The sequence below is a fragment of the Lepidochelys kempii genome, chromosome 1, assembly GCF_965140285.1.
Source record: "Lepidochelys kempii isolate rLepKem1 chromosome 1, rLepKem1.hap1, whole genome shotgun sequence".
NCBI lineage: Eukaryota > Metazoa > Chordata > Testudines > Cheloniidae > Lepidochelys > Lepidochelys kempii.
This window is the reverse complement of record NC_136380.1, coordinates 210,313,948-210,341,143: the sequence shown is the minus strand read 5'-3', so window position 1 is coordinate 210,341,143 and position 27,196 is coordinate 210,313,948. Positions and strand designations below refer to the sequence as shown.

Genomic DNA, 27,196 nt, shown 5'->3' with positions numbered 1-27,196 from the left:
CACAAGTACACTGGGCCAAAACAAAGAGCATGAATTTTAATACCTAAATACATTTCTGAACAAAGAATGTACCCCTTACTTTCTGGATGGGATATTTATCTTAGAATTGGTCTATACTTTAAAGTTAGGTTGGTATCGCTATGTCACTCAAAGGTGTGGGGAAAAAAACAAAACAAAAAACCCACAACCTTGCTTTTCAGCTATGCCGACAAAACCCCCTGCGTTGGTTCAACTATGTCAACAGAAGAAGGCTTTGATCAGTGTAGCTACCGTAGTTTGGGCAGGTGGTGTTCCTACACAGACAGGAAAGAAAAAATAAAAAAAGTCTATGTAGGCTGCACCTACAGTAGGAGGTTGTGCTGGCTCAGTTATGCCAACACAGCTATGCCACTACAGACTCTACGGTATAGACATACCTTTGAAAAGCATAGACATACCTTTGACTCAGAAAAAGACTCAGTGGAATAGGGAGGTTACCTCTGTATAGAACACTAGTACGAGACCACCACTGGAATACTGTATCTAGTTTTGGTGTCCACACTTTAAAAAAAACAAAAGTTTAAAAATTGTAGTTCAGAGAAGAGCCACAAGAAGGAACTGAGGAGTGGAAAATCTGCCTTGCGCTGAGAGATGTAAGGAACTCTATTAGAATTCTTTGAAGGTATCAACAAGCATGTGGACAAGGGTGATCCAGTTGATATAGCGAACTTAAATATATATATATAGCATACCCCCAAAATGACACTACAACATTAGAAAAATGAAGACACCACATTTTTTGAGCATCAATTGTTTTCTCCAATTTGACTCAATATTTCCACAGAAATTCTATCTTGGCACAAATTCATGCCTGTGGAATTTCAGGTGGATTGGTTTAAATGTAGAAAAGTCTAGCTTATACTGGTAGCCTTGATTCTGCCTTAGCTCTAGAGAGATGGCGTACGACAGTTAACAGTCCATCCGTAATATGATTTTATGTTACCAACTACTCTCGTGAAATTTTTAGGATTGGAGAATTCAGAGACTAATCAGTTATGCCATAGCAGAGCCTCCGCATGGCAGAATCCCCACTGTGATTTTAATCACTCATCAGGTAATAAATAAGATTAAACTGGCAGAGCGTCAGCAAAACATTCCACTACTCTGCTGCATATTCCTAGGTATGAGGCTCTTCAGTTCTTCAGCTGTCTTAAAACAGGGAAGAGTAGTCAAGACCTCCAATCAGCTAAGCATTTCTGTACCACTCTGTTCTGCTACTAATACACAGACGAGCAGACAGTCCTATAGGACAAGGGCAAGAGTCAATGGAGATAACACCAAATATGAGCCCCAGGATGATACAGGATGGGTTGCAGAGGATTGCAAGGAACAACAGGAATCAAGAGGACTTGCAGCCAGATGGAACAGGGGATAGACTGGAGAATCGCACTATTGCCAGGAAAAGGCAGGTCTATGTGGTTGGGGACTCATTACTGAGAAAAACAGACAGGCCTGTAACAAGAGCTGATCCAGAGAACAGAAGGGTGTGCTGTCTGCTGGGTGCTAAGATACAGGATGTGTACCTGAGGCTGAAGAGGATCCTAAGGGGAGCGGGAAAGAATCCATTGATTATCCTTCATGTGGGAACAAATGATACGGCTAGATTCTCACTGGAACGTATCAAGGGAGACTATGCCAGGCTGGGGAAGACGCTTAAGGAAATCAAGGCTCAGGTGATCTTCAGTGGGATTCTGCCTGTTCCTAGAGAAGGGCAACAAAGGTGTGACAAGATTATGATGATCAACAGATGGCTCAGGCAGTGGTGCTATAAGGAGGGCTTTGGGATGTATGCTCACTGGGAAGCATTCATGAACAGAGGACTGCTCTCTCGGGATGGACTTCACCTGAGTAAGGAGGGAAATAGACTTCTAGGATGGCACAACTTATCAAGAGAGCTTTAAACTAGGAATTTGGGGGAGATGGTTGGGAGATGTCTAGGTAATCTCCACACCATATTTTCTCTTTGAGAGGGAAGAAAATGAAGTAAGAAAGGATACAGCCGTGGGTAGAATGGACATAAGGCGGAAGGGCAGTGTACATACCAATCCAATAGGTAATATTGGCGGTAGAATGTCTGTGCCCAATTGGGTAAAGAATGTGAGCGAAACCAAACAGCAAAAATTAAGATGTTTGTACACTAATGCGAGGAGCCTAGGTAACAAAATGGAGGAACTAGATCTACTGGTGCAGGAAGTGAAACCAGATATTACAGGGATAACAGAAACATAGTGGAATAGTAGTCACCACTGGACTACAGGTATTGAAGGGTATGTGCTGTTTAGGAAAGACAGAAATAAAGGCAAAGGTGGTGGAGTAGCATTGTATATCAGTGATGAGGTAGACTGCAAAGAAATAAGAAGTGATGGAATGGATAAGACAGAGTCTGTCTTGGCAAAAATCACAGTGGGGAAGAAAGCTACTAGAGCCTGCTCTGGGATAGTGCTTGGGGTGTGCTATAGACCGCCAGGATCCAATTTGGATAGAGACCTCTTTAATGCTTTTAAAGAAGTAAATACTAATGGGAATTGTATGATCATGGGAGACTTTAACTTCCCAGATATAGACTGGAGGACAAGTGCTAGTAATAATAATAGGGCTCAGATTTTCCTGGATGCGATAGCTGATGGACTCCTTCACCAAGTAGTTCCTGAACCGACAAGAGGGGATGCCATTTTAGATTTGGTTTTGGTGAGCAGTGAGGACCTCATAGAAGAAATGGTTGTTGGGGCAACCTTGGTTCGAGCGATCATGAGCTAATTCAGTTCAAACTAAATGGAAGGATAAACAAAAACAGATCTGTGACTATGGTTTTTGATTTCAAAAAGGCTAACCAAAAAAAATTAAGGAAATTAGTTAGGGAAGCGGATTGGACTGAAAAACTTGTGGATCTAAAGGCGGGAGGAGGCCTGGAATTACTTCAAGTCAAAGTGGCAGAAATTATCAGAAGCTGGCATCCCAAGAAAGGAGAAAAAATTCATAGGCAGGAGTTGTAGACCAAGCTGGATGAGCAAGCATCTCAGAGAGGTGATTAAGAAAAAGGAGAAGGCCTACAAGGAGTGGAAGATGGGAGGGATCAGCAAGGAAAGCTACCTTACCGAGGTCAGAACATGTAGGGATAAAGCGAGAAAGGTCAAACGCCATGTAGAGCTGGACTTTGCAAAGGGAATTAAAAGCTATAGTAAAAGGTTCTATAGCCATATAAATAAGAAGAAAACAAAGAAAGAAGAAGTGGGGATGCTAAACACTGAGGATGGAGTGGAGGATAAGGATAATCTAGGCATGGCCCAATATCTAAACAAAATACTTTAATGAGGCTAATGAGGAGCTCAGGGATAATGGCAGGACGACAAATGGGAATGAGCATACGGAGGATATGGGAATCGGTGGATATTACCACATCCGAGGTAGAAGCCAAACTCGAACAGCTTAATGAGACTAAATCGGGAGCCTCAGATAATCTTCATCCAAGAATATTAAAGGAACTGGCACATGAAATTGCAAGCCCATTAGCAAGAATTTTAATCAATCAATCTGTAAACTCAGGGGTTGAACCGTATGACTGGAGAATTGCTAACATAATTCCTATTTTTAAGAAAGGGGAAAAAAGTGATCTGGGTAACTACAGGCCTGTTAGTCTGACATCTGTAGTGAGCAAGGTCTTGGAAAAAATTTTGAAGGAGAAAGTAATTAAGTTTCAGAGTAGCAGCCATGTTAGTCTGTATTTGCAAAAAGAAAAGGAGTACTTGTGGCACCTTAGAGGCCAACCAATTTATTTGAGCATAAGCTTTCATGAGCTACAGCTCACTTCATCGGATGCATAAAGTGGAAAGTACAGTGAGGAGATTTTATATACACAGAGACCATGAAAAAATATACATTGTATGGAGAGTGATCACTTAAGATGAGGTATTGCCAGCAGGAGAGTGGGGTGGGGGGAGAGAAAACCTTTTGAAGTGATAATCAAGGTGGGCCATTTCCAGCACATTTCCAGGAGTTAACAAGAACGTCTGAGGGGGGGGAATAAACAAGGGGAAATAGTTTCACTTAGTATAATGACTCAACCACTCCCAGTCTCTATTCAAACTTAAGTTAATTGTATCCAATTTGCAAATTAATTCCAATTCAGCAGTCTCTTGTAGTTAAGGACATTGAGGTCAAATGTAATTGGGACAAAATACAACATGGCTTTACAAAAGGTAGATTGTGTCAAACCAACCTGATCTCCTTCTTTGAGAAGGTAACAGATTTTTTGGACAAAGGAAATGCAGTGGATCTAATTTACCTCAATTTCAGTAAGGCATTTGATACGGTTCCACATGAGGAATTAGCAGCTAAACTAGAAAAGATGGGGATCAATATGAAAATTGAAAGGTGGATAAGGAACTGGTTAAAGGGGAGACTACAGCGGGTCACAATGAAAGGTGAACTGTCAGGCTGGAAGGAGGTTACTAGTGGATCCTCAAGGATCAGTTTTGGGACCAATCTTATTTAATCTTTTTATTACTGACCTTGGCACAAAAAGCGGGAACGTGCTAATAAAGTTTACAGATGACACAAAGCTGGGAGGCATTGCCAATACAGAGAAGGACCGGGATATCATACAGGAGGATCTGGATGACCTTGTAAACTTGAGTAATAGTAATAGGATGAAATTTAATAGTGAAAAGTGCAAGGTCATGCATTTAGGGATTAATAACAAGAATTTCTGTTATAAATTGGGGACACATCACTTGGAAGTAACAGAGGAGAAGGACCTCGAAGTATTGGTTGACCACAGGATGACTATGAGCCACCAATGTGATATGGCCGGGAAAAAAGCTAACGCGGTCTTGGGATGCATCAGGCGAGGTATTTTCAGTGAAGATAAGGAGGTGTTAATACCATTATACAAGGCACTGGTGAGACCTCACCTGGAATACTGTGTACAGTTCTGGTCTCCCATGTTTAAGAAAGATGAATTCAAACTGGAACAGGTACAGAGAAGGGCTACTAGGATGATCCAAGGAATGAAAACCTGTCTTATGAAAGGAGACTCAAAGACCTTGGCTTGTTTAGCCTAACCAAAAGAAGGCTGAGAGGAGATATGATTGCTCTCTATAAATATATCAGAGGGATAAATACCAGGGAGGGAGAAGAATTATTTAAGCTCAGTATCAATGTGGACACAAGAACGAATGGATATAAACTGGCCATCAGAAAGTTTAGACTTGAAATTAGACGAAGGTTTCTAACCATCAGAGGAGTGAAGTTCTGGAACAGCCTTCCAAGGGAAGTAGTGAGGGCAAAAGACATACCTGGCTTCAACACTAAACTTGGTAAGTTTATGGAGGAAATGATATGATGGGATAGCCTAATTCTGGCAATTAATTGATCTTCAACTATTAGCGGTAGATATGCCCAATGGCCTGTGATGGGATGTTAGATGGGGTGGGATCTGAGTTAGTACAGAGAATTCTTTCCTGGGTGTCTGGCTGGTGAGTCTTGCCCACATGCTCTGGGTTTAGCTGATCGCCATATCTGGAGTCGGGAAAGAATTTTCCTCCAGGGCAGATTGGCAGAGGCCCTGGGGGTTTTTTGCCTTCCTCTGCAGCGTGGGGCACGGGTCACCTGCTGGAGGATTCTCTGCAACTTGAAGTCTTTAAACCACGATTTGAGGATTTCAATAGCTCAGACATATGTTATGGGTTTGTTACCGGAGTTGGTGGGTGAGCTTCTGTGGTCTGCATTGTACAGGAGGTCAGACTAGATGATCATAATGGTCCCTTCTGACCTTAAAATCTATGATTCTATGCTCACCAATAAAGCTATTTACCACTTAAGATTCAGTGCTGATCTGCACCTTAAAAAGATAAGAATTATAGAGGATGTTCTGTCTCTGCATCATGTATTTACACAGGATGGACCATGTTTTAGAGGGAATCCCCAGATGTACTTATCTTCCCTGTGAAATTCTATACCTTGAGGGAGTGTCCTGGAACCCCCATATTCCCCATTTGTATATAATCGTGATCTTACCTTACAAGGCATGCTTTATAGGTATCGGGGAAAAGGTTATGATCTGCTGAAAGTCATTACTCTATCCATATATGTATATCATTAACACACATGAAGTTATGAGAATTGTGTTGTATGGTTCTCACTAAAACAGGGGTGGGCAAACTATCTGGCCCGCCAGCCGATTTAATCTGGCCCTTGAGTCCCCACTTCAGCCAGTGGGTGGGGTCGGGGGGGGGGAGGGGCGGTCGCTCGGCACGTGCATGCCACCACTCCACACGACTCCCACAAGCAGCGGCATGTCCCCCGTCTGGCTCCTACATTTACAGGCAGCCAGGGGGCTCTGCGTACTGCCCTCGCCCCAAGCACCGCTCTCGCAGCTTCCACTAGCCAGGAACTGCAGATTTCCAGGAGCAGCTTGAGGTAAGTGCTGCCCGGAGCTTGAACCCCTGAGCCCACCCCCAACCCCAGCCCTGATCCCCCTCCTGCCCTCCAAACCCCTCGATCCCAGCCTGGAGCACTCTCCTGAACTGCACACCCCTCATCCCCAACCCCATCCCAGAGCCTGGACCCCCAGCTGGAGCCCTCACCCCCTCCTGCACCCCAAACCCAATTTTGTAAGCATTCATGGCCCGCCATACAATTTCCATACCCAGATGTAGCCCTCAGGTCAAAAAGTTTGCCCATCCCTGAACTAAAACATGCTGTAAGTTTGGGAACCAGCCAGATATTAGCTCCCCAGAGGCAACCACAAGGAAAGTAACCAACACCCTGGTGGAGTATCAATCAACGCATCAACCACCATTGTCCAGCAAGGGAGCTACAATGCAATGGCTCACCTGCATAAGGCCACACCAGGGGAATTGCTCAACCTTGCCTGGAGACTCAGCAACGGCTGGTGTATGTCCACTTTCCATTGATGAAGCGGTGAAGCAATTAATAAATCTGCATTACTCATCTTGAGCAGTGCAAGATGGTATATTCCTGAGATACAGTGCTGGGGGGATTTGGCTCTGGTGCCTTTCTCTGTGTGATTCATGAGTGGCTCTGGGAGCATCCATGCAATAAAGCTGGGTGTGGGGCGATCACAGCACCTGGATGGGTTTTCCGCTGGTCACTAGCAAGGCGTTGTGAGAGATAGCCCGGGCTGGAGAGAGCTCAGGGGGCACAGAGGTCCCACAGGCCCTGCTACATTCCCAAAATGGTGCAAAGTTTAATTCACGAGGGGTTCACTTTTACAAAAGGATTTTAAACAGACATTGTCAACATAACACATTTGAAAAAGAAAAGTCCTTATCTACATTATTAACGCCAGGTGTAATTATTCAAAGAGGGTTTTTTAAGTACGATTTACATTTCATCCTGCCTGGACAGAGAGTCTAAAATGGTCAGTTTACTTTCTGGTTCTCACAGACGAGCACAGGGTTTGCACTGAGGCTAGACTTGCTGCAGAGAAATTTTGACGTTTTATTTTCATTAGAGGCCTAATCTACTATTTAGTTAGTTTAAATCCCAAGGGAGATATAATTGATAATTGATAATATAATTATTTATGATCATATGGTTTATATTAGGAGTCTCGTTTCAATTATTATTGAATGATGTACTTTTCATGAAACAAATATAAAACACTTTTCATGGACATTTAAAAAAAATCAGGAAAATATTTTTATTCATACTAAGGTTTGCAAAAGGTTTTAAAAAAAATTAGGACAAAAATAGCTGGTTCAGGGTCTCCTTTATTGAAATGACTGCTACTTACTCATCTTCCTTTTGGGAGAATCACGAGGGAGCTAACTGCATGCTCTCTACATCAGGATATGGAGATCACAGCAGTGTTAGATTTCAATCATATCATGTTCCTGACATCACACCTCTGCAGAACCGATACTCAGTCCTGTATACTTGTTTCTCGGTAGGCATACATTAGTGTACTTATAATTTCAGGATTGGCACTTACGAGACAGTCTCTGGTATATCATCTACTTTTTTGAAACGGCCTGCCCACAGCAGAACCTTCTTTTCCCAGTCTGAGGGCTTGTGTCCTGGCACTTTGAAGGTGGAATGCCCTACAGCAAATATGGAAGAGAAGACACAATATACAGAATAATCATAGCTTAAGGAAACTGTCAGGGCGAGTAACACAAATCTGCAGGCATGAGCTCTGCTGTAACTGAAGAGGGAGCAGAAATATCACATGAGCACTCCTAGAGAAGCTGTAAGGGCATGTGGAACTGAACCAAGCTTAAGGCGACAGAACTTTACCCAGGGCCCCATGTACTCCACAATTCTGAAGGCACAGAATGTGCCTCAGAACCCACAGCTTTCACAGAATCATTCCCCAGAATCAAAGTATTAATTAAAAAAAAAAAAATATTGTGGGGCTGGTTCTCCACTGCCTTGCAGCTTTTATCATAATTTACACCTGTAGAAAGTGTGTATTAGCTATGTTACAATAGGATAGTATTTCCTAAACCGCTGAGCATGAATCAAAGAAGATTAGGGTTGGAAGAGACCTCAGGAGGTCAACTAGTCCAACCTCTCTGCTCAAAGCAGGGCCAACCCCAACTAAATCATCCCAGCCAGGGCTTTGTCAAGTTGGGCCTTAAAAACCTTTAAGGATGGAGATTCCACCACCTCCCTAGGTAACCCATTCCAGTGCTTCACCACCCTCCTTGTGAAATAGTTTTTCCTATTATTCAACCTAGACATCCCCCACTACAACCTGAGACCATTGCTCAGTGGTGTCATCTGCCACCACTGAGAACAGCCTAGCTCCATCCTCTTTGGAACCCCCTTTCAGGTAGTTGAAGGCTGCTGTCAAATCCCCCCTCACTCTTCTCTTCTGCAGACTAAATTAGCCCAGTTCCCTCAGCCTCTCCTCATAAGTCATGTGCCCCAGCCTCCTAATAGTTTTTGTTGCCCTCTGCTGGACTCTCTCCAATTTGTTCACATCCTTTCTGTAGTGGGGGGTGGGGGCAAAACTGGGACAAAAGACTCCAGATGTGGCCTCACCAGTGCCGAATAGAAGGGAATAATCACTTCCCTCGATCTGCTGGCAATGCTCCTACTAATGCGGCCCACTATGCCATTAGCCTTTTTGGCAACAAGGGCACATGACTGACTCATGTCCAGCTTCTCATCCACTGTAATCCCCAAGTTCATTTCTGCAGAACTGCTGCTTAGCCAGTCAGTCCCCAGCCTGTAACAATACATGGAATTCTTCTGTCCTAAGTGCAGGACTCTACACTTGCCCTTGTTGAACCTCATCAGATTTCTTTTAGCCCAATACTCCAATCTTTCTAGGTCACTCTGGACCCTATCCCTACCCTCCAGCGTATCTACCTCTCCCCACAGCTTAGTGTCATCTGCAAACTTGCTGAGGGTGCAATCCATCCCATCATCTGGATCTTTAATGAAGTTGTTGAACAAAACCAGCCCAAGGACAGACCCCTGGGGCACTCCGCTTGATACCAGCTGCCAACTAGGCATCGAGCCATTGATCACTACCTGTTGAGCCCGACGATCTAGCCAGTAGAAATGTCCACCTTATAGTCCATTCACCCAATCCATACTTTTTTAACTTGCTGGCAAGAATACTGTGGGAGACCATATCAAAAGCTTTGCTAAAGTCAAGATATATCATGTTCACTGCTTTCCCCATATTCACAGAGCCAGTTATCTCATCATAGAAGGCAATCACGTTGGTCAGGCATGACTTGCCCTTGGTGAATCCACGTTGAGGGACTAGCTCCAGAGATTCAACTTTCATTAAAATAAAAGTAAGTCTCCAGTTGCTATGGTTGAGAAGAAAACCTTTTAAAATGTGATTCAAATGTAGCCACTGCAGAAAAGTAAGCCTCAGTTTGTAGAGAACCTCAGACATGAACTGCTTTACTCGTTTTAATGGGTGCTCACATGCCAATGACAACAATTTAGAAGCCAACATTTGGTTAACTATTTCACTGTTTTTCCAAACATGTAAGGAGAGGATGTATGTTCTGAATGGCCTACCAATGTTTTCAATTTAGCAACATATGGTGGGAGTGAAGAGGATGAGATTGGTTACGTTCTCCTGACGGTAGGCTCAGCTTTCAAGAGTCTGAGAAATACTGCACTACTGTAACATACTGGCTAAGTGTCATGTACTACCATTCTAACCTGGTAGCATTTCACATCTACTTTGCACAGCTAGAAATTACTACAAAAGAATGTGAAAAAGTAGAGAATAGGGTCTTATGTTTCTAGCCCTCACATTTGTGAGGACAACCTTGGAAACATGAACCAGGAATAACTAATGCATTTTGTCATCCTTTGTCAGTAAGCAGCCACAAAATATTACCTAAGACCTGTGAGCTGCCCACGTTTATCTCAATGAGTTGCTAATTATGTAACCTAAATATAAACTATTTTATCACCAACAATGTCACTGCTAATCATTGTAACAAGAACATTAGAGGGATGGAAACATACCACAGCTACGAACTACCCAAGGTGGATTAACAATTTTTTAAATGGTTATTTAAATTGGATTTTTTAAAATGTAAATTAAATAAAGTTTATAAAAAAGTAAACCTATTTAAAATTAACATAAGTTGCCAATTTCAGATTTAAGGTTTAAACTTATTATAATCTATTACAATTATTTGAAGTATCTACCAAAACATTAAGCAGTACATGTTTGCTGCCAAAGTTTTAAAGTCAGCCCATTGAATTAGTGTGGAACTCAATGCCTAAGCAGCGGGAAACAGAGTTTGTTGAAGTGCTAAACCAGCTTTTGAGAGCAGTAACCTCTTCTGCAGGAGCAGTGAGAATATTTTCATTTCACTCAACTAGTTCAGTTCAATGATTAGTTCATTCAAAGGCAAGAAACAAGCTGAGAGATGAAAAAGCAGGAAAGCTCGTTTTTCCTCTTCCAATCTGTGAATAAAAACTAGGTGTGAGGATGAAATCTACTAGTTCTAAAAATCTCAAAGGACATGGTGACCAGAAACAAATTAGTTCAATTTACTAACTATAGATAAAATTATCTACCTATCTAAACTATTTAATAGATATACTGAACATTTAAGTAAAAAAACCAAAACAAAAAACCAAAAAAAGCATTCCGTGTCCTGGAAACCTAAGAAAAAAAAGTTTAAGGTAGTCTTTTAGTTATTAAATAAAAGGTAAAATGCTGTTTTGTGCATTTTAACTGAATCTGAATTTCCATCCAAACAGAGCTTGACACAGAATCACAAATAAAAATTAATCTAATAAACAAGAAATGTAACATAAAAAAAGTTAAAATTAAGAATTAAACAGAAGTTAAGCTAATTGCTTAAATAAATGTGAACAGATCTAGTGTAGCCTCCTGACTAACAAAAAGAAGCACCAAATGTAATGCAAAGAGTAGATCTGGTTGCAAATCAGCATGTTGTAATGGTTACCAACCAATAAGAATCAACATTTCATTAGGGAAATAACTAAAAAATATTAATGCAAAACATGATTAAAATTTATTATTTCAATCAGGTTTTCTGCTTGGTGATTTAAATCATGATTAAAATTGGTGATTTAAATTGCTTTGATCTAAATCAATCCATCCTGAAACTCTCTCTCTCTTGTCTTAGGAGGATATTTAATATTGATATCAGCAGCTATTCTGATTATTTTTGTATTTAATTAAAATCCTCATTTTAAAAATGTTAAATGAAACTGCTACAGAATTTCCTGTCTGCGTCACAGTTTGCGATGGAGCATAAGGCTTTATCTTACCTGGCGATATAAAGAGCTCTTCTTAAGAATACTGTAGGTCTCAGGACCATATGCCAAACCAGTGAAGTTGACGAGAACTTTGTCGTTGACTTCAATGGGCACAGGATCAGACCCTCAATACCTCTCTTCCAAACTCATTCTCCCGGTCCATACACAAGCAAAAGGGGGCAATTTATGCTTTGTTTTCAAACACAAATGTGGCTAATGTCTCATATTTAAGAATGCTTTTTCACTAGGGCTGTAAATTAATCGCAGTTAATTCACGCGATTAAAAAAAAATTAATTGTGATTAATCGCGCTGCTAAACAATAGTATACCAATTGAAATGTATTAAATATTTTTGGATATTTTTCTACATTTTCAAATATATTGATTTCTGATACAACATAAAATACAAAGTGTACAGTGCACATTTTTATTACAAATATTTGCACTGTAAAAATGATATAGTATTTTTCAATTCACCTCATATAAATATTGTGGTGCAATCTCTTTATCGTGAAAGTGCAACTTACAAATGTAGGGGGTTTTTTTTGTTACATAACTGCACTCAAAAACAAAACTAAGTCCACTCAGTCCTACTTCTTGTTCAGCCAATTGCTAAGACAAACAAGTTTGTTTATATTTACAGGACATAATGCTGCCTGCCTCTTCCTGTGTCACCTGAAAGTGAGAACAGGCGTTTGCATAGCACTTTTGTAGCTGGCACTGCAAGGTATTTACATGCCAGATATGCTAAACATTTGTATGCACCTTCATGCTTCGGCCACCATTCCAGAGGACATGCTTCCATGCTGATGACACATGTTTTTTTTTAAAAAAAAAAAGTGTTAATTAAATTTGTGATTGAATTTGCTGGTGGAGAATGGTATGTCTCCTGCTCTGTTTTACCTGCATTCTGCCATATATTTCATGTTATAGCAGCCTCGGATGATGACCTAGCATATGTTGTTCGTTTTAAGAACGCTTTCACTGCAGATTTGACAAAACGCAAAGAAGATACCAATGTGAGATTTCTAAAGATAGCTACAGCACTTGACCCAAGGTTTAAGAATCTGAAGTGCCTTCCAAAATTTGAGAGGGATGAGGTGTGGAGCATGCTTTCAGAAGTCTTAAAAGAGCAACAGTCTGATGCAGAAACGACAGAACTGAACCACCAAAAGAAAAAATTAACCTTCTGCTGGTGGCATCTGACTCAGATCATGAAAATGAACATGTGTTAGTCCTCACTGTTTTGGTTCGTTATCTAATAGAACCCGTCATTGGCATGGATGCATGTCCTCTGAAAGCGTGGTTGAAGCATGAAGGGACATATGAATTTTTAGTGCATCTGGCACATAAATATCTTGTGACACCAGCTACAACAGTGGCATGCAAACACCTATTATCACTTTCAGGTGACATTGTAAACAAGAAGTCGGCAGCAAATGTAAACAAACTTGTTTATCTGAGCGATTGGCTGAACAAGAAGTAGGACTGAATGTACTTGTAGGCTCTAAAGTTTTACATTATTTCATTTTTGAGTGCAGTTATTTTTTGTATATAATTCTACATTTGTAAGTTCAACTTTTATGATAAAGAGATTGCACTACAGTACTTCTATAAAGTGAATTGGAAAATACTATTTCTTTTGTTTTTTACTGTGCAAATATCTGTAATAAAAACTATATAAAGTGAGCACTGTACACTTTGTATTCTGTGTAGTAATTAAAATATATTAGAAAATGTAGAAAACATCCAAAGATATTTAAATAAATGGTATTGTATTAACAGTGCAATTAATCGCACAATTAATTTTTTTAATCACTTGACAGCCCTACTTTTTACCCATTGGCTCTGACAGTCAAACCAATAATTGGTCTGTTACACAGAGGGTCCAGTATAGATTATCACTGTTCACTCTAATCTTAATCACTGACTTGAAAGGAAAAGGAATCCCATCTTAAAGGATGAACTAGGTCTGTGGCAAACTCAAAATGATCCTGCAGTGCAGAGACAGCATACTTCTAGTGGATCACTGCCCTGCTGTGGGAAGGGCTCTGCTAAGGAATTCTCAACACTATCACAACACTCACAAATATAAAAACAGACTGATTGTGGGAAGGAAGTGATTAGTTACAGAATGCAACTGGGAGATTCTGAATGCATAAACTATCAAACAAGAACTCCTCTTAACCTACTAAGAAAAGAAGGCTGTCCCTAAAAAGAAAAAGCTTTCCTTTGATTAGTAATACAGATAGTCTTGGATTTGACATCTAAGTTTAAAGTTCTGTCTTTTGAGTGAGAGAGAAAACTTAAGTCCTTTTCAAAAGAGCAGAGCCTTGTATTTGACTAAATTCTTACTCAGGACATTCTGGCTACCTAAATACGTGCTAAAGTTTTCATTGTGCGAGAAATTTTTCACTTTCTGAACCAACTTGTTGGCTGACATTGCTATGAGCTTTTGAACTACCATGTTCCTTCCCAGAGATAGCTGCATTTCAGTGTGATAATGACCCCTATGTATAGTCCGTACACTTGGTTGACACAAACCATATTGTGAAGAGTATCCTTTAGAATGAATGTACTATATATACGTAAGACGTTTGATCTATGTTCTTGATTTAATGATTATTTAGCAGTTCTTTACACTTGTTCCTCAGCCTGGTAGCTATTCTAATAGTAACACTGATACCTTTGAATCTCAGAGCAAAAAGCTTACCCCCTACTTCAGGCTTTTGTTTGCTCCCCTCCTGTGATTTACTGCAAAAACCTCTCTTGATCTTCAGATCCATTCCTTTAGTTGGTCTCAGAATTGAGGGAACATTCCTTTCCAGCATCTTAGTAGCTCTGCCTAGAAATCAGAAGAAAGGGGCGGTAATGGGCTGAACAGAATCCAAAAGGTAACTCAAAAATTTTCAAAGCAATCCGAGTAACCATGCAGATTTTAGAGTACTTAGAAGAGTTGAGCTTTAAACAGAAAACTGTTCTAAACTTTAATTACAGTAGACCTGGTTATCCATTACATTGAGATAAGATTTTTTTTAAATATATGAACACATATGCAAGCACGTGTTTATACGAGGAAATTAGAAAAAAATAAAAATCTAATGCGTAAGGTGGGACAGACCTCCAGAGTTATAACAGAGACTGACAGAAAAAAAAGTTTGATATCTCAACACTTCACCTGATCTTGACCATACTCTTACATAAAACTGCAGCATGGAAGCACTTTCCTAAACACTGACCCTGTAGGTATCATGATTACATGCCATTAGTGCTTTCAGATGCCTCACTTTCAATCCAGGCAATGCCACTTAAAGGAAGTGCACCAGGTTTTCACCAGGCTTGTCATACTCCAAAACTAAGGGTATGTCTACACTACGGAATTAGGTCAAATTTATAGAAGTCCATTTTTTAGGAAGTGATTTTATACAGTCGATTGTGTGTCCCCCCACTAAGCGCATTAAGTCGGCGGGGTGCGTCCACAGTACCATGGCTAGCGTCGACTTTTGGAGGGTTGCACTGTGGGTAGCTATCCCACAGTTCCCGCAGTCTCCGCCGCCCACTGAAATTCTGGGTTAAGCTCCCAATGCCTGATGGGGCAAAAACATTGTCGCGGGTGGTTTTGGGTACATGTCGTCAGTCTCCCCTCCCTCCGTGAAAGCAACGGCAGACAATCGTTTCATGCCTTTTCTCCGTGTGGATGCCATACTGCTTTCAGCAGACGGTGCAGTAGGACTGCTAACCGTCATCATCGAACCACTGCTTCCGCTACAACTCTGCTCTCCTGCTCTTGTCTCACCATACCACAGCAAGCGTGCAGCCCACTCAGCTCACCGACACCGCTGCTGTTGTGTCCTGGTGCTGCTGGCAGCAGACGGTGCACTAGGCCTGCAAAACTGGTCATCCAACCACCACTTCCTCTCCAACTCGTGTCTCGATAGCGAATTTCTCCATGTTGGCTGTCATGGGCTCCCACTTCCCTGCAACTCTGCTCTCCTGAATCCACCTCACAGGTCCTCTCGTTGTTCTCTATAAATATCTATTCTCGTGGCATCCGTCATCAGCCACCGCTTCCGCTGCAACTCTGCTCTCCTGCAGACGCCATACCACAGCAAGCATGGAGCTCGCTCAGATCACCACGGCAGTTATGAGCACTGTAAACATCTCGCGCATTATCCTGCAGTATGTTCAGAACCAGAACCTGCAAGGGCAGGCGAGGAGGCGACAGCAGCGGAGTGATAAGAGTGATGAGGATATGGACACAGACTTCTCTCAAAGTACGGGCCCCGACAATTTGGACATCCTGGTGGCAATGGGGCAGGCTCATGCCATGGAACGCTGATTCTGGGCCCAGGAGACAAGCACAGACTGGTGGGACCACATAATGTTGCAGGTCTCGGATGATTCCCAATGGCTGCAAAACTTTCGCATGCGTAAGGGCACTTTCATGGAACTTTGTGACTTGCTTTCCCCTGCCCTGAGGTGCAAGAATACCAAGATGAGAGCAGCCCTCACAGTTCACAAGTGAGTGGCAATAGCCCTCTGGAAGCCTGCAACGCCAGACAGCTACCCGTCAGTCGGCAATCAATTTGGAGTGGGCAAATCTACTGTGGGGGCTGCTGTGATCCAAGTAGCCAACGCAATCACTATCAAGGATAGTGACTCTGGGAAATGTGCAGGTCATAGTGGATGGCTTTGCTACAATGGGATCCCTAACTGTGGTGGGCGATAGATGGAACCCATATTCCTATCTTGGGACCGGACCACCTTGGCAGCCAGTACATAAACCACAAGGGGTACTTTTCAATGGTGCTGCAAGCACTGGTGGATCACAAGGGATGTTTCACCAAGATCAACGTGGGATGGCCAGGAAAGGTACATGACGCTCGCATCTTCAGGAACTCTGGTCTGTCTGGACAGCTGCAGCAAGGGACTTACTTTCCAGACCAGAAAATAACCATTGGGGAAGTTGAAATGCCTATAGTTATCCTTGGGGACCCAGCCTACCCCTTAATGCCATGGTTCATGAAGCCATACAGAGGCACCCTGGACAGTAGTCAGCAGCTGTTCAACTATAGGCTGAGCAAGTGCAGAATGGTGGTAGAATGCGCATTTGGACGTTTAAAAGTGCGCTGGCAAAGTTTACTGACTTGGTTAGACCTCAGCGAAACCAATATTCCCATTGTTATTACTGCTTGCTGTGTGCTCAACAATATCCGTGAGAGTAAGGGGAAGACGTTTATGGCAGGGTGGGAGGTTGAGGCAAATCACCTCGCTGCTGACTATGCACAGCCAGACACCAGGGCGATAAGAAGAGCACAGCTGGGTGCGCTGCGCATCAGAGAAGCTTTGAAAACTGGCCAGGCTATGGTGTGACAGTTCTGTTTGTTTCTCCTTGATCAAAACCCACCCCCTTGCTTCACTCTACTTCCCTGTAAGCCAACTGACCTCCCACCTTCGATCACCGCTTGCAAAGGCAATAATTGTTGTTTCAAATTCATGCATTATTAATTTGTCACACAAATAGGGGGATAACTGCCAAGGTAGCCTGGGAGGGGTGGGGGAGGAAGGAAGCACCGGGTGGGGTGGTGGAAGAGGGAAGGACAAGGCCACACTGCACTTCAAAACTTATTGAATGCCAGCCTTCTGTTGCTTGGGCAGTCCTCTGGGGTGAAGTGCTTGGGTGCCCGGAGGGCTTCCCGCCCCCGCATTCTTGGGGGTCTGGGAGAGGAGGCTATGGAACTTGTGGGAGGAGGGCAGGTGGTTACATAGGGGCTGCAGCTGCGGTCTGTGCTCCTGCTGCCTTTCTTGCAGCTCAGCCACATGCCACAGCATATTAGTTTGATTCTCCAGTAGGCTCAGCATTGCATCCTACTTCCTCTCATCACGCTGCCGCCACCTCTCCTCTTGCTCCCGCCTCCTGTCCTCGCATTCATTTTGTGCTTTCCTGGACTCTGACATTGCTTGCCTCCACGCATTTTGCTGAGCTCTTTCAATGTGGGAGGACTGCATGAGCTCAGAGAGCATTTCATCACGAGTGCGTTTTTTTTCGCCTTATCTGTGCTAGCCTCTGGGACGGAGATGATAGGGGGAGTGTTCAAACATTTGAGCTGCATACAGTTCTAGGGGTGCTCCTACCACTGTCCCACCCCTGTACGTGTACTCCTGCAAGGGGGGAGTCTCATGCAACAGGGATGACGATTCAGGGAATGAGGAAGAGGGTGAAACTGTTCTCCCGGACAGCCAAGAACTGTTTATCACCCTGGATCCAATACCCTCCCAACCCTCCCAAGGCAGGCTCCCAGACCTTGAAGGCGGAGAAGGCACCTCTGGTGAGTGTACCTTTGTAAATATAATACATGGTTTAAAAGCAGCGTGTTTAATGATTAATTTACCCTGAAGACTTGGGATGCATTCGCAGCCAGTACAGCTACTGGAAAAGTCTGTTAACATGTCTGGGGATGGAGCGGAAATCCTCCAGGGACATCTCAATAAAGCTCTTCTGGAGGTACTCCCAAAGCCTTTGCAAAAGGTTTCTGGGGAGGGCAGCCTTATTCCGTCCTCCATGTAGGACACTTTACCACACCAGGCCAGTAGCACATAGTCTGGAATCATTTCATAACAAAGTATGGCAGCATATGGTCCCGGTGTTTGCCTGCATTCAAGCAACATCTGTTCTTTATCTCTCTGTGTTATCCTCGGGAGAGTGATATTATTCATGGTCACCTGGTTGAAATAGGGGTATTTAATTAAGGGGACATTCAGAGCTGGCCATTCCTGCTGGGCTGTTTGCCTGTGGCTGAAAAGAAATCCTCCTCGCTGTTAGCCACACAGTGGGGGGAGGGGTGAAGCGATCATCCCAGAGAATTGTGTGTGTGGGGAGGGTGTTAAGCTGGGTTTGTGCTGCACGTTAACCCAAAAACCGCAGCCCCTCCTTTTAAATGGTCAACCCATTTTAAATGGCCAACCCAATGGGTGCTTGGTATAGGAAATGAGGGCGCTGCTGTTTGAAAACATTCCCACATGTTATGAAGGTTAAAGAAGCCAAAAGACAGTGGCTTACCATGGCTGCCTGCAAGCTGAATTCTGTTGCCTGGCCCTGCGTGTGTGATCTCTCACACCAAACCGGCAGCCCTCAATATAAGAGGCAAAATGCGACCTTGTACCGAAACCACATGTACTATGTAATGTTAACAGCTTGGTTCACCGTGAAAGAGTCTACCCATTGTTCTCTAAAATGTGTCTTTTTAAATACTTCTCTCCCTTTTTTTCCTCCCGCAGCTGCAAATGTTTGAACACTCCCCCATCATCTCCCTCCCAGAGGCTAGCACAGATAAGAAGGCAAAAAAACACACTCGCCATGAAATGTTCTCTGAGCTCATGCAGTCCTCCCGCATTGCGGCTGTTTGCCTCTTTGGTAGGCTTGCCTGAGCTCCTTAATTTTCACACAGCACTGCTGCAGGTCCCTGTTATAGTCTCTGTCCTTCATGCCCTTGAAGATTTTTTAAAATATTTTGGCATTTCGTCTTCTGACCCAGCGATGTCCATTGCAGCGCTAATCCCCTCGTCGGGGAGGAGTACAAAAACTGATTTTAAGAGACCTTTAAGTCAACAAAAATGACTTCGTTGTGTGGATGGATGCAGGGTTAAAACGATCTAACACTGCTAAATTCGACCTAAACTCGTAGTTTAGACCAGGGCCAAGTCAGAAACTTGAGGCAGAGGTAACAATAGCAAAGCAGAAGTTTACAGTATTGAGACAGCTGCCTTATTGTGTAACAGAAGAAAATTCACATCTACAAAAAATAGGAACTATTTTGGGGAAATTCTATGGCCTGCGCTATACAGAAGGTCAGAGCAGATGATCACAATGGTTCCTTCCAGCCTTAGAATCTATAAACTGTTAGAAAAGTTATAATGAGGAAAATTCAGGCACTAAAAATCCTTTGCAAGGGCACCTTTAAAAAAAAAAAAGTTAGGCTTAATCCCTTTTTACTCCTTATGCTGGATTAGCAAATAGGGTTTTTTCCCCAGTTTTTTTTTATTTTAAACGTTAGAATTACCTGGAATGTTAAGTCTAAACTTCCCTGGTTTTGCTGTAAGATCTCTGGGAGGACTCGGGAGTGTTTACTGTGACTCCTTAAGTAAAAGGGTAAGGGTGCTGATTCTTTAAAAAAGGCTTTGTTGACCCAAAATGTCAGTCACTAAAGTTAAACAAGTGTTAAGGGGGAGGAAGAGGAAACCAAACCCCCTCCAAAAATTTAAGTGTAACCACCAAAAAATATAAGGCAGCATAACTTTCATTCTCTTGGCTCTTGTGATGTCTTGGCTCTTTCACTAGTCCTCTAGACATAACCCCTTCCAGCCATGACAGAACCTGAACATCTAAATGTTAAAAACAAGCAAAAAAACCCGCTAAACTTCAAAAGTTTTGGGTTTTTTTTTTTTAAAGTCTTCATAAAGAAGCAAAAAAGGACATAAGTTCCAGGCATATTGGCCTTAAAGGACTTGCAAAGAAGCAATGGGTTTTAGCTCACATTGCTGTACTCTAGGAGATAGGACATGCCACCCTGTTCAATGTTGCCAAGCCTCACAGTATTTGGTATTTTTCTTAAAACCCCAACATGTGGAGTCAAGTGATTACATGAAATATCAGCTTTCACATAAAAAAAGTAAATTTTTAGCCCTGGTGGTTACAGAGAGCTTGAAAATTATGACCCAAGTATACCCTGAAGGTTCAAAAACTAGAAAGCAAATAAGAAACCAAAATGTATTTTCATCTCATGATTTGAAGTAAATCTCATTATTTCTGAGGGTTAATTCTTAATTTATTGAATGCTTTGGTTTGACAATATTGCTTTTGAACAAAGCAGAAATGAAAGCTGCAGTAACATTAACTCTCTACCTTTTGATCTTTAAAGTCTGCAATCACAGAGTTAAATTTGTGTATTGTTGTTCGGAAACTTTAGCGAAGGTCCTATAGATAAAAGCTTCATACACTGGGGAGGAAGAATAGTCTTCTTAAGGCACTGGACTAGGACTTAGATGTGAGAATATGACTGGGTGCAAAACCCATTTCAGTTTAAGCCTGATGTCATGGATTTGCCAGCAACTGAAACTGAACAGCTCATTGAAATTTCCTGTGATCAAACTTATGCCCAACTTTCTCCCCCCTAGTTCCGGTTCACTGCCAAGAATGAATATCCTGCACTCTCAACATGCAGCAACATGCACCTTGATACTGACAGTGCCATTTGCCAGCACAAATTTGTGTGAAGCTGAATTCAGCACACTTCTGTCCATCAAGTTTTGGTATCAATCTACCATTGGTGTCACATCGGAGATTAGATGTGCAATTTCTATCACATGGCTGGACTTCAAGAAGCTATGTCGTAATATGCGAGTGCTTGTGTCACATTAGAGAACACTAAACATACTTAATGTGTTAATTTGTTGGTAACTAAGTTGTTTTGTTGCTGCCTGGGGTCACAGGAAACAGTAGGGCAGGTCTGTGCCAGGAAATTAGGTCAGTATAATTACCTTGCTCATGGGTGTGAAAAATCCGCATCTGAGTGACACAGTTAAACCTACCTAACCCTTAACGTAGACAGCACTAGGTTAACGGGAGGATTCTCCTGTGGACCTAGCTGCCCTCTCTCAGGCAGGTGAAATACCTACACCTACAGGTGAAGCCTTCCTATCTTTAAATGTAGCATCTTCCCTGCAGGGATGCAACTGTGCTGCTGCAGTGTTTTAAGTATAGGCAACCCCATTTTGCAACTAAGGGCTTATGCAGCCAAAAAGTTAGGGACCCCAATCTATGCCACAAATCAAGAGAATAATAAGCTGTTAGTAGGATGATCTTTTGTTGCAGTCATCAAAAGAGGAGGATTGGTGAAAAAGAGGAATAGATTTTTACCTCTGAAGAATGCAGGTCACATTTTCACTTCCAGTCCTTTTCATTAACCACACTGAGATTTTAAATGTTACACTGAAGCACACACTACAAAATATTTCATCACTAGCAGGGAAATTTTAAAAATTACTATTAATTAATTCCAGGGTTTCACCACTTCCCATGACTGAGATTTAGAGCAGGTCTAACATTATCTGACACTTTGGAAGTGGGTAGGGACAATGGGCCAGGGAGTAAGAATCTGGGGTAGGGCAGGGAGGGGGAGGAAGTGGTGCAACATTTGCTAGACAAAAAGAAAAGGAGGACTTGTGGCACCTTAGAGACTAACCAATTTATTTGAGCATGAGCTTTCATGAGCTACAGCTCACTTCATCGGATGCATACTGTGGAAATGCTCAGATAAATTGGTTAGTCTCTAAGGTGCCACAAGTCCTCCCTTTCTGTTTGCTAGGCTATGCATCAAGGAAACAAATTAAGGAAGAGAGGTGAAACCCCATGGAATGAAGCTAGATAGAGAAGATGAAAGGGACGCTACTTGTCTCCACCACTCTCTGATCTGAAGTAGACCTGGCAAAGGTGGCTTTTCAGACCCTAGTTCAAGGGAGCCTCCGTCCTACTAGAACATGGGCCCATGAAGTCTGAACGCCTGAACCCGAGTTTGACAGGCGCAGTGAAGCAATGAAGACTGGAACGAAAAGAGCAACCTGCGGTCTTGAACCCGGCTTTCCCCGCACGCCCAAGAGCCACGCGCTGGTCCCACCGCCCGCCGAGGCCCCCGCGCCGCACGTGCCGCTCCCCCACGCCACCCCACGGCTCACCACCGGATCAGCTTGCTGCCCCCCCCCCGCCTTCGCCCCCCCACGACACCCACCAGGTGGCGGCGCCCCTGCCCGAGGCCAGGCTCCCGCCCCATCGCTCCCGAGGTCCCCGCCGTCACTCACCGGCGGCGGCGGCCCACATGATGCTGGCCCCGGGCGCGTCCAACCTCCGTCCCCGCGGGGTCGAGTCTCTCGGACGCTGCTAGGCTGGGGCGGAGCCTCTTCCACGTCACTACCCAGCCGCGACTCCGAGCGACGGGGCGCGAGAAGGGTCAGCCCGCGCCGAGTCCCTCCCTGGCGGCTCTGCGCCCGCTCAGCGAGCATGCGCCGTAGCAGCCCTGGCGCGGCCCTCCCCCGTGCGGGGCGGAGTCTGAGCTGGGGGCACGGTGGGAGCGCAGGGGAGTCAAGCCGCTGGAGGCGGAGGCCGGACAAGGGCCAAATCGGGTGCAGGGAGAAGGAGTAGTGTTGCCCACTGCTTCACCACACCTACCCAAATACCCTGCCCCGCCCCTTCCCCTAGGCCCCGCCCCACTCGCTCCATCGCCCCGCCTTCTGTCACTTGCTGTCCCTCCCCCACCCTCACTCACTTTCACTAGGTTGGGGGGGGGGGTGCAGGCCCTGGGAGGGAGTTTGGGGTGTGGGCTCTGGCCAGGAAGCGTTTACCTCCGGCGGCTCCCAGGCAGCGGCGCAGCAGGGCTAAGTCAGACTCCCTGCCTGCCCTGGCCCCACACTGCTCCCAGAAGCACCCGGCATGTCCCTGCTGCCCCGGGGGGCAGGAAGATGACTCCGTGCGCTGCCTGTGCCCACAAGCAGCGCCCCCGCAGCTCCCATTGGCCTCAGTTCCCAGCCAATAGGAGCTGTGGAGTCAGCACTCAGGGCGGGGGCAGTGCGCTGAGACGCCCCTGACCCCGTCCTAGGGGCCGCAGGGACATGCTGGGGGCTTCTGGGAGTGGCGCAGGGCCAGGGCAGGTAGGGAGCCTGACTTAGCTCTGCTGCATCACTGGACTTATAGCAACCTAAAATCTCCCAGTCTGGCTTCAGTGGCCTCCAGGAGATAGGGCCTGATTCTGTGAGACTTTTGGCGAACCCCGGGAGGGTTGGCAACCCTAGGAAGGAGCTGGAAGAGAGGCGGCGGTAGTGGCAGAGGGGATAAAACTTTCCACAGGTGGGGTGAACCATTGTCAGGGGAGCTGAGAGCTGTTGAACCAAACTGTAAACCCTGTATATGATGATGGTACAATGTGTTGGGTCATAGAGACCCCCTTGGTACTGTTATCTGATGTGCTGAAACTACCTCTGAGCCTGTTTTCTCTGTCAGCTTGGGACTCCAGAACCCTGCCTTTTTCAGCCAGACACGCCAGTCTGCTGCAACACAGACCCAGGTCTGGTCCACGCCCCACAAAGCTGCAGACTAAACAAAAAATACTCAGCAAGTACTCCTATCTCCAACACACAGACACCCAGTTCCCAATGGGATCCAAACCCCAAATAAATCCATTTTACTCTGTGTAAAGTTTATACAAGGTAAACTCAAACTGTCAGCCCTCTATAACACTGATAGAGAAATATGCACAGCTGTTTCCTCCCCCAGGTATTAATCACTTACTCTGGGTTTACTAATAAACAAAAGTGATTTTATTACATATAAAAGTAGGATTTAAGTGGTTTTAAGTAATAACAGACAGAACAAAGTAAATTACCAAGCAAAATAAAACAAAACATGCAAGCCTAAGCCTAATACATTTAAGAAACTGAATACAGGTAAATCTCACCCTCAGAGATATTCCAATAAGCTTCTTTCACAGACTAGACTCCCGCTTAGTCTGGGCCCAAACTTTTCCCCTGGTACAGTTCTTGTTAGTTCCAGCTGTCAAGATTCCTCCCCCACTCTGAACTCTAGGGTACAGATGTGGGGACCTGCATGAAAAACCTCCTAAGCTTATCTTTACCAGCTTAGGTCAAAACTTCCCCAAGGTACAAAATATTCCACCCGTGGTCCTTGAACTGGCCGCTACCACCACCAAACTAATACTGGTTACTGGGGAAGAGCTGTTTGGACACGTCCTTCCCCCCAAAATACTTCCTAGACCTTGTACCCCACTTCCTGGACAAGGTTTGGTAAAAAGCCTCACCAATTTGCCTAGGTGACTACAGACCCAGACCCTTGGATCTTAAGAACAATGAACAATCCTCCCAACACTTGCACCCCCCCTTTCCTGGGAAATGTTGGATAAAAAGCCTCACCAATTTACATAGGTGACCACCGACCCAAATCCTTGGATCTGAGAACAATGAAAAAGCATTCAGTTTTCTTACAAGAAGACTTTTAATAAAAATAGAAGTAAATAGAAATAAAGAAATCCCCCCTGTAAAATCAGGATGGTAGATATCTTGCAGGGTAATTAGATTCAAAAACATAGAGAACCCCTCTAGGCAAAACCTTAAGTTACAAAAAAGATACACAGACAGAAATAGTTATTCTATTCAGCACAATTCTTTTCTCAGCCATTTAAAGAAATCATAATCTAACACATACCTAGCTAGATTACTTACTAAAAGGTCTAAGACTCCATTCCTGGTCTATCCCCGGTCAAGACAAGACAAGACAGACAGACCCTTTGTTTCTCTCCCTCCTCCTAGCTTTTGAAAGTATCTTGTCTCCTCATTGGTCATTTTGGTCAGGTGCCAGCGAGGTTACCTTTAGCTTCTTAACCCTTTACAGGTGAGAGGAACTTTCCCCTGGCCAGGAAGGATTTCAAAGGGGTTTACCCTTCCCTTTATATTTATGACACCAGCTCAGGTGGTAACTCGGGGATTTTTCATGACTGGCAGCCCTCTTTGTTGTGTTCCACCCCCTTTTTATAGCTTTGGCACAAGGGAGGAATCTTTTGTCTCTCTGGGTCCCCAAACCTCTTTCTAAATGGAAAAGCACCAGGTATAAGGTGGATTCCAGTTCAGGTGACATGATCACATGTCCTGTGAGATCCCAGGCCTCCATTCTTTCCAGCCTGACTCACAAGAACACAGGAAGGCTGACAAGTAAACAGAGCCATTTACAACCAATTGTCCTAGTTAATGGGAGCCATCAAGATTCCAAGCCACCATTAATGGCCCACACTTTGCATAGTTACAGTAGGACTTCAAAGTTATACTTCATATTTCTAGCTTCAGATACAAGAATGATACATTCATAAAAATGGGATGAACACACTCAGTAGATTAGAAGCTTTGTAATGATACCTTACAAGAGACCTTTTGCATAAAGCATATTCCAGTTACATTATATTTACACTCATAAGCATATTTCCTTAAAAAATATGGAGTGCAACATCATAGGTGGGAACCACTTCAAGCCAGGGGGTGCGGTAGCACCCCTAGTTTCAGCCCTTTGGCTGTAGGTACTGGTTACAGAAACAGCGTGCAGGTGGCAGAGGGGCTTTGATTTCCCCCCTCTCAGGAGGGTACATCTCAGCATCTGCTTCCCAGAGCTGGGTCTGTAAATGCACCATGTCCTGGTTTGCTTCTCTATCTGAAATGAGAGATTGTGCTGGTAATAGAGATGGAATTTGGTGAGATATTTTACATGCACCTCCTACAAAAGTATATAATTGCCATAAGTGGTTTTTGCATCTGCGGACCATTTTTTGGATAGTGGATTGGATGCGTATACAACTGCGCAGGTCTCCTGGTGGCACCTGTCCCATGGCATCTGGCTCAGGCAACCCGGGGGAGGGGCGGGGCATACAGTGCATTCAGGACTTGCGGCCAGCAGCAAGTGGCTGGGGCTGGGGTGGAGGCCAGGGTTGGGGCTGTCTAGCACCGGCTCACTGTGCTGCTTCCTATCCAGTGGCTCAGGCAGCGCCTGCATCCCCTCCATGGCCCAGCCCGGCAGCACCAGCTGCACTCCCAGCCCGCTGGCTCCTGGGCAGCAGGGCTCGCCCCCAGCCACTGGGATTGTAATGGGCGTGGTTCCAGCACCCCACCCCTCTGCCCAGCTGTTATGCACATGCTGCTGCCATCGCTTGCAAGTCCCCGGGAGCAGCATGCGATGTGCTGTGCCTTTCCCACACCCCATGCTGCCCCTTCTCCTTGAGACTCCAGCCCTTCCTCCCAGTCCCCTTGCTGCCCCTTCTGCTTGAGATCCGGCTCCCCGCTCACTCATCTCTGCTTCCCCACCCACCCTGCTAGCCCTTGTAAGAAGGCTTGCTGCTGTGGGTGCAGATACAGGTAAAAGACAGCTAGCGGATCGTGGGTCGGATCACAGGTTGGTTCTGTCGGATGTGGATCCACATTTTTGTATCCATGCAGGGCTCTAGTTTTAGAGTTTAAAAGACTCCCTCTCAGTGTATATATCAGCATGAAGACACCTAGTTCACAAATTTAGCTTACTTGCTCTTCTGATTGCCTGAATTGGACTGCCTTGTTCTTGTAATGCACTGAAAATACAATTTCATGCCTTTAAATTATTTACTTTTTAAAATGTTATTTTTATTACTGTTAGCACTTCATCATTTACCTTCGCTGACATTGTGCAGAGAGATGAAAAGAAAATGGAATAAACATTTGGAATTAAAAACTGTACGTTACAAAATCACAGTAAAAATAGGATGTTATACTAAAAACAATGAGATGTGACTGCTGAAGCTTCTAACAGCTATTTCTATTTTAGTAGCAGATAAATATTGAA

General features: G+C 44.1%; 1 protein-coding gene across 2 annotated transcripts in view; it reads right to left on the bottom strand.

The window, feature by feature from the left end:
• FAM162A (family with sequence similarity 162 member A) overlaps positions 1-22,826 on the bottom strand; it is a 32,476-nt gene extending 9,650 nt beyond the window's left edge. The window contains exons 1-3 of one of the 2 annotated variants that reach the window (XM_073310846.2): positions 22,633-22,826; positions 14,492-14,623; positions 7,994-8,102 (exon numbers count right to left, since the gene is read on the bottom strand). In XM_073310846.2, coding sequence (XP_073166947.1) covers positions 7,994-8,102; positions 14,492-14,623; positions 22,633-22,651 — 260 coding nt within the window. In that variant the 5' untranslated portion in view covers positions 22,652-22,826. The remainder of the gene's footprint in view (positions 1-7,993; positions 8,103-14,491; positions 14,624-22,632) is intronic. The other variant, XM_073310855.2, reaches the window with a different exon arrangement.
• Positions 22,827-27,196: the final 4,370 nt, after the last annotated feature.